The 7,537-nt window shown below is 44.0% G+C and overlaps 1 protein-coding gene across 1 annotated transcript in view; it reads right to left on the minus strand.

Annotated features, from left to right (window-relative positions):
• The window catches only part of MINDY4 (MINDY lysine 48 deubiquitinase 4), a 75,283-nt gene extending 74,661 nt beyond the window's left edge, over positions 1 to 622 (minus strand). The window contains exon 1 of the mRNA XM_009644063.2: positions 560 to 622. Within this exon, the coding sequence (XP_009642358.1) occupies positions 560 to 622 (63 nt within the window). The remainder of the gene's footprint in view (positions 1 to 559) is intronic.
• Between the last annotated feature and the right edge of the window lie 6,915 nt (positions 623 to 7,537).

Consider the following 7,537-nt stretch of genomic DNA (forward strand, 5'->3'; position numbering starts at 1 on the left):
ACAAGGTTTCCTTTACAGCATTAAGTTTGTGAAAAGTACAGTGCCCTCTTTTCTCCCCTTCTCCCTGTCCCCTTCCCCTCAAATGAATCTGCTGTCTGCCAAGCTGTTACTGAAAACTGGAAGCAGAACGTGTTACTGCAGTATTTCTCTAGCACCAGTACCTTTTGCCTTTTTTTTTTAAAGTCTTTGTCCTGGGAAGTTTCTGCCTCTTGTAAACACAAGGACAATAGCAAGACAGATAATTAAAGACAAAAAAAAAAAAAAAACCAAACTGAAACTGCATTTCTTGATTTAAATCATCTTAGGTTTTGCAGGCGCATGTGGGTAAGACCCAGGCTTCCTCAACAGGGAGGAAGCCAACTTCCATATTCAGCAATAAAAAGGCATGGTGGGAAATGTAGTGCAGATACTTACCCGACAGGCTTGTTGCAGTTCAGCTCTAGCTGCTTTAAGGCTGGAAGAAGTCCCCCCTCCCAGCATTCCTTAATCTTTTAGCACTTAACATTTTTTCATGTGTCATTCTCATTTGTACTAGCTGGAGAAAATCGAGACAAGTTACCTTTCTACTGAGAAATTCTCTCACCAGTGATGCAGCCACTTCTTCCACAAAGGAGTTGTCCATTTTTAGCCCAAAGTGTGCTTAGGGGGCGTACGCTTTACTTCGTCTAACAAAATGTTCAAATCTGCCGACATTGCAGCTCTTCGGTGCGGCTTATAACCACCGCAGTCCTGAGGCAGCGGCGGGCTGGTGGCAGCGGCAGGGCTGTGTGCAGTCCAGTTGCTGGAGGTATGTTGCTGTGGAGACCATGTCATCGGTAAGCAGGGAGAACTCCTCCCCCTGGGAAGGAAGCCGATGATAGACTTAACATTGAAAGAGCACATGGTGTAACACTGCAGCAAGCATCTCGGTAATTGCTTTAAATAACAAAATCTGAGAAAGGAATGTTCAAATCTGAGAGAGGGGACAGTTTTCTGATTAATTTTTTTTTTCAGAAGCATACATAGTTACTCGCAACCTATTACTCCTGTGCTACTGCAACTTTTAACCATATGTTTCTTCAGTAAAATCGCACTCATATAAAACTAACAAAAATGCAGCTGCCAAGTGAAGCTTAATCCCTCATACTGGCAATGTCTAGGGTGGGAGCATTCACCAAATGTATCTTTCCTTTCAGACGGCACCTATGTTAGCCAATAATACAATATGCTGACGGGAGGGATTGTGGTGAGTAACACTTCGGGCTTGGGGGTCTGATTTAGGTTGGAGAGGTCGTAACAGAGGGTACCCTGCTTAAAGTGTTATCCCAGGATGGAGATTCTGCAGATTCTGAGGTTACCCACTCTTGGGTGGGTAAACTATTTTCCTTATCTAGTTAAAATTTTCTTTGCTGCAACTTCTGACTCTTTCACCTTGCCCCTTTAACCATGCCATCCGAGGCAAGTCTGTCTCTATCTTTTCTTTAACGTGCGTTCAGTGGTTGTATATAGCATCTAGACCCTCACCTGGGCTTTTTAGGCTGAGCAGACACCCCTCTCAGTTGCTCACTGCATCTTTGTGTGCTTCAGCCCCTTAATTGCCTTACTGGTGCCTTGCTGTACATGGTCCACTTCATTCATCTCTCTCTTAAACTGAGTAGTGGGGGAAGGAAAGTAAAACGTGGTATTCCACATGGATCCCCAGGAGTTCTTTGCAGACGGGCATTTGTGCTTTTACTGGTGCATTCCAGTATGTGGTTAGGTGCCTTTGCTGCAAGGGTGTCCTACTGACTCATTTTCAGCTTGTCCATCTGCTCTTGGAGATCCTTTTCTGCAGAGTCGCTTTCTTGCATAACCAACACTTAGGCTGTGTTTTGGAGTAGCGTTATTTCATTCTTATTGCAGGACTTTGCATTTGACCTCCATATCACCCACCAGTTTTTCCATAAGCATGTGTAACAGATTAAGCAGAGCACCCCTCTTATCAACTTGTCTATCCAGCACAACATCAAAACATTATTGTCAACACCCTCTAGAAGGGTTGGTTGTGCCAGGCCACATTTCTCTTCCATGAGATGTTGAGGTGCTCAAATTCTTCCATGAGAAGCAGGACCTGGTCGTGGTGATGCTTCTTTCAGTTCTCTGAAGAAGTCGTCATTTCTTCTCAGTGGAACAGACCGTGGCAGATCCCCACAGCAGTGGGTCTTTTGTTGACCTTTCTTTTGGTCCTGACCCATAAGCTCTGGACTGGCTCATCATGTTTTTGCATAGTAGATCTCTGCATTCACGACGCTGCTTTGCATACAGCACAGTTCTCCCCCCTCTTCCCCATTTCTCTTTTCTTGAAATCCAGTCAGGTGGGCTATTTTTAGCTACTTCTAGACCTGGTGTTTTGCTTGCTTATGGATTAGCTTCGTGCCCAGAGCTATCAAATGGTGTACCTGCAAGAACAACTAGCTGGGTTTTGTATAATTTTACTTGATAGGGTGTCAGATGAAATCTCAGGCTTAAGTCTGCCGCACATGCCTGTCAGCTCTGGCTGTCGAAGGGTGGAATGTGACTCACTGAATAAACCCCTACAATGTAGGAATGGTCGGTGGAGATGGGCAAGGGTGATGTGCCCATGAAGCTCAGGGTATAATGCAAAGAAGCAGACTTTTATCTCGATGGTGGTTGTTGGTTTAGATAAACGGCTATCAACAGCTGGGTGGATCAACTGGTGGTGTAAATGTTTCTCCCTGAGTTCATTAAAAGATTGTGGATGTCTCCCAGAGTTAGCCAGACCAGCATGGGGGGTGGGGGAATGTATACATGGCTCAACCCAACAGAGACAATAAAAACTAAAGATCTAGCAAAAGCATTCTGAAGAGAGCAATGGGCTTGACCTGGCTTCTACACATGTATTTTATCCCTGTTGGGGGGGGGGAAACCCAGCATCGTAACAATGAACATACTACAGAAACCGGTAACGGGATCATACTGGTACTGCGATTGAACTGCATATTGCAATTGCTGTATTTTCTAAGCGTAACTTAGATTTGTATTGTGGTGTTGGTATATTTTACACCGCTCTGCTAAATCAGAAATCCCACGTAACATCAAATATCTTCAGATAAGTAAACTTAATATTAAACTTTATGCCTCCATGTGTGGAATATCTAAAAGAACCTGGGCAGGAGGTATTGGACTCTGACGGGCTCTTGGAGAGCTCAAGGAAAGGGCATTTTGCAAAAGTTTTGGTTAGTTTCCCCATATGTCCTTTTGGGGAAGATTGCCTTGTGTGGGATCTTAACTATGACGTCAGTGGATGACATCAACTTTGTCATCCATTCAGTTAATTGGAGATGCAGAGGACCCGACTGTTCATTACGGTTGTCAGTACTGGCTGTCTGCCGTGCATTAACTTGCTGCCATTTTGTGTTGTCCTAGAACATGATGTGGCAAGCAAAAGAACGCTTGCTAAGATAAATGTGCTCCAGTTGCTCCCTTCATTCCAGGAAACTGTATTCCAAAATGAAAGTGCAACTTGATTTTGATAACAACAATTTAGCAGTAGAGGTGCTATCCTATGGGTCAAAATGGAACACAGGGAGATCACATACCAACTGCCATCATGGGCAAAACAGATTCAAGTTGGGGAAATCTAATTTAATTTCTTTTCAATTTAAAAAATAGAGCACGATGGTGAGAAACAAAACCAAAAACATGTTCCCCTACCCCTCCTTCTTCCCAGGCTCGACTTCATTCCTTCATTCCTGATTCAGAATTCTAAGTCCTCTCCACGGAGTGATGCGGGGGGATGGGGAATGGGGACTGCAGTCAGTCCGTAATAGCTTCTGCCGCTTCTTCATCATCATGCTTTTTGTTGCTCTGGCACAGGGTCCTTTGTGGGCTGTAGCGTGGATATCTATTGTGGCATGGTCTCCTCCATGGGCTGCAGGGGAGTCTCTGCTCCAGTGCCTGGAGCACCTCCTACCCCTTCTTCTTCACTGACTCTGGTGTCTGGAGGGTTGTTTCTCACACTTTTTTCCCTTACCCCTCACACTCTGCTGCACAACATTTTTCCCTTTCTTAAACATGCTTTTGCAGAAGCACCACCAGCTTCGCTGATGGGCTCAGCTGCGTCCTGCAGTCAGCCCATTGTGGAGCCAACTGGATCCAGCTCTGTCCAGCACGGGAGCAGCCCCTGACCTCTTCTCACAGATGCCACCCCTGCAGCCACTCTCCACCCTCCTGCTCCCAGCACCCTGCCACGTAAACCCAGTGCACTGATCACTGAAATGTCTGAAGGAATGGGGATAGTGTAATGCAGTCACTGCTCAGCGACAGCAGCACAGCTCTGGCTGTGAAGTGTGTAGCACTGTTTAAAGACATTTATAAGACATTCATAAGACATTTATATATATAAGGAAGAAATTCTTTACAATGAGAATAGTGAAACCCTGGCAGGGGTTGCCCAGAGAGGTGGTGGAGGCCCCATCCCTGGGAACATTCCAGGCTAGGTTGGACGGGGCTCTGAGCAACCTGATGTGGTTAAAGGTGTCCCTGCTCCTGCAGGGGGGTTGGACTAGATGACCTGTGAGGGTCCCTTCCAACCCAAAACATTCTATGATTTCACATGGCATTTCCAGCTACTGGGAATAAAATGTTGTCTGTAAAAATGGAAGAATTTCTGCTCACAAGATGATTCTATGTGGACCTGGGTTTGTAGAGCAGGAAGAACTCCCTAATTCTTGGCAGGAGGGGAAAGAGGTAGGAAGCCAATGTTGATCAGATCAGTGTAACAGACTGCAGAAGGAAGTCCTGCAGGTGTTAGTGCAGGGGGAAGCCACAGGAAGCCTGTAAAGAAAGTTGTATCAAGAGTCTGGGTAGCGTGCGGGGGGGTGGTGTTTGAAATCTAGGCGCAAATAGTGGAATACAAAGATAGTGCAATAAAATACAATGGCCAAGCTCAGGTCTTAAGAGCTTTTACTTCTGAATGTCTAACAGTCTTTTACCCTCCATTTCTCTTAGAAAAGATGGATGCTGTCATGCATTTACAAAAAGTACAGCACTGTTTACCTGTAGCCAGCTTTTGATACCTCTGTTTCCTTACAGAGAGAGGTAACAGCTCTTAGAAGTTAATTTTCCCAAATGAAATGGAAGTGCCTTGCCAAGTAGTGCTCAGACTACTCAAGGACTTTTTGAGCTTCTCCTGCTTGGCCAGGTGCATAACAAGCTGGGAGTACAGCACAGCTAGGCCAGCTAACCCAGACTGACCAAAGAGCTATTCCATACCATAGAACGTCATGCTCGGGGGGGTTAGTTAGTTTGGTCGGTTGTGGGCAGAGTGGTCACAGCTCGGGCTGTGTGATCGCAGCTCGGGGGGAGTGATCGCTGCTCGGGACGGGCTGGGCATCGGTCAGCGGGTGGTGAGCAATTGCATTGTGCATCACTTGTGTTACATATATTCTGTATATTCTCTTACCATTATTATTATCACTATTGTTATTCTTCTCTCTTATTAAACTGTCTCTATCTCAACCCACGGGTCCTACTTTTTTTTTCTTTTCTACGATTCTCTCCCCCATCCCACTGAGGGAGGGGGGGGAGTGAGCAAGCGGCTGCGTGGTGCTGAGTTGCCAGCCGGGTTAAACCACGACACAGGGATTTGTTACTTAAAGGTGATTTCAAGTGGAGTAGATGTATGAAGAGCATTTTTGTGTGGATTTCATGTTGGTTTTTAATGCGTTCAAATGCAAAAAAATCTCAACCTTAATGGAGATAAAACTATCTTAAAATGTGAAAGAGGAAGTATGTAAGTAAGTATGGCTAGGAGGACCACAAGAAGTTGCCTTCTTTGTCCCTTCTCCTCAGGCAGGAACAGCTGCTGAAGCCATTCCTGGCAGAGTTGCATAACCTGCTCTTAAAATCCTAAAATCACTAGCTGGATTAACTCACTGCAGTGTTGCAAACTGTTGGATGACCCAGGCTCTGAATTCCAAATCATGCTTTGTCAATAAACTACAGCAGCGCTATTGACAAAAGCTTAAATGAATGTCAGCATGATCCTGCTTCTAAAAGCTTGTAGAGTGAAAGGCATTAAATGCTGACAAGCTGGAGAGAGTTCACAGAAGGCCAACAGCTAAACACAGCATTCAGAGACTGAATGGTCTATTAGGATATATGTATCCACATCCCTGACAATAACAGTATTTTTTCCTTACTTAGCCACAATTCGATGTATAATTCTAAAACCTTCAAATATTAGACTGCTTCCTCACATTCCCTTGCATCTGTTGTTTAGATAAGCAGGATGTTTTACCTTGTCAGACACTCCTTTCGATACCTCATTTGTTTTTTCCCTTCATCTATTCCTTCCTATATTTTCTACATTTTGTCAATATCTTTCAATGAAGCACTTCAGATGCTTCATGGGTAATGATAAATGTTGTTATATATTTTAATTTTGTAATGTATTAGGTCCAAAAATATATATAATTCATATTTCTTATTCCAGAGAAAATTGTTTTGTCATTTCCATTTTTATATTTGAAAGGTTCATTTATGCTGTCAGGCTTGGAGAACATTTAGATAGAGGTGTAGACATAGTAATAATCCAAGAGTGTTTTAAGGATGTTGGTGACAAGAACATAAATGAATTAGTGTTATCATTATCTTTGGGTTCTTTATAATCAGATCTAAAAACCTGCTGAGAAGATCTCAAAACAATACATCCCACATGTACACAAAATAGGAATCGGTTCATGTCATGAAGAGCTTCTGTGGTATTGTTAATGGATCTATTGTATTGACTGCTAGATCTAATCATCTGGAGTGATGCTGTTTACTTGTCTTTCCCAGGACCTCAAGAAATATTCTGAATTCACAGGTTTGGGCCCTGGAAAGTTTATACTCTTTAGGCTCCACTTAGTTAAGTTGATTAAATCTCTTTTGAATAAACACCTGATGCACCTATGTTCCAGCTCATTAATCTGCAGCCTTAAATTTAGGTATCTTGACCATCAAGGGGAGTCCTACCCTGAATTACCAGTTGCTTCTGTGCTTAAAAAGTGTTTTAACACTTTAAGCTAAGTTACAGAGGCAGTCTCTTCTTGATTTTTTGGGGGTTTTGTGGTTTTTTTACTCACTGCTATGAAGTTCCCAGCCATGAACAGAAGAGGTGGACTATTCTAAGAAAATATTCAAAATTTCCAGCCAGCCTTGAAGAATTCGGTGCAGCTCCCGACTTCTGTACAGAGAGGGTGACTTTGGCACTGTCCTGGTTTCGGCTGGCATAGAGTTAATTTTCTTCCTAGTAGCTAGCATAGTGCTGTGTTTTGGATTTAGTACCAGAAGAATGTTGATAACACACTGATGTTTTCAGCTGTTGCCAAGTAGTGCTCAGACTACTCAAGGACTTTTTGAGCTTCTCCTGCTTGCCCAGGTGCATAACAAGCTGGGAGTACAGCACAGCTAGCACAGCTAACCCAAACTGACCAAAGAGCTATTCCATACCATATAACGTCATGCGTGGGGGGGGGCGGTTAGTTCGGTCGGTCGGTCGCGGGGAGACTGCTCG

This window comes from Egretta garzetta, unplaced genomic scaffold (genome assembly GCF_000687185.1).
Source record: "Egretta garzetta isolate BGI_Z169 unplaced genomic scaffold, ASM68718v1 scaffold117, whole genome shotgun sequence".
Classification (NCBI taxonomy): domain Eukaryota; kingdom Metazoa; phylum Chordata; class Aves; order Pelecaniformes; family Ardeidae; genus Egretta; species Egretta garzetta.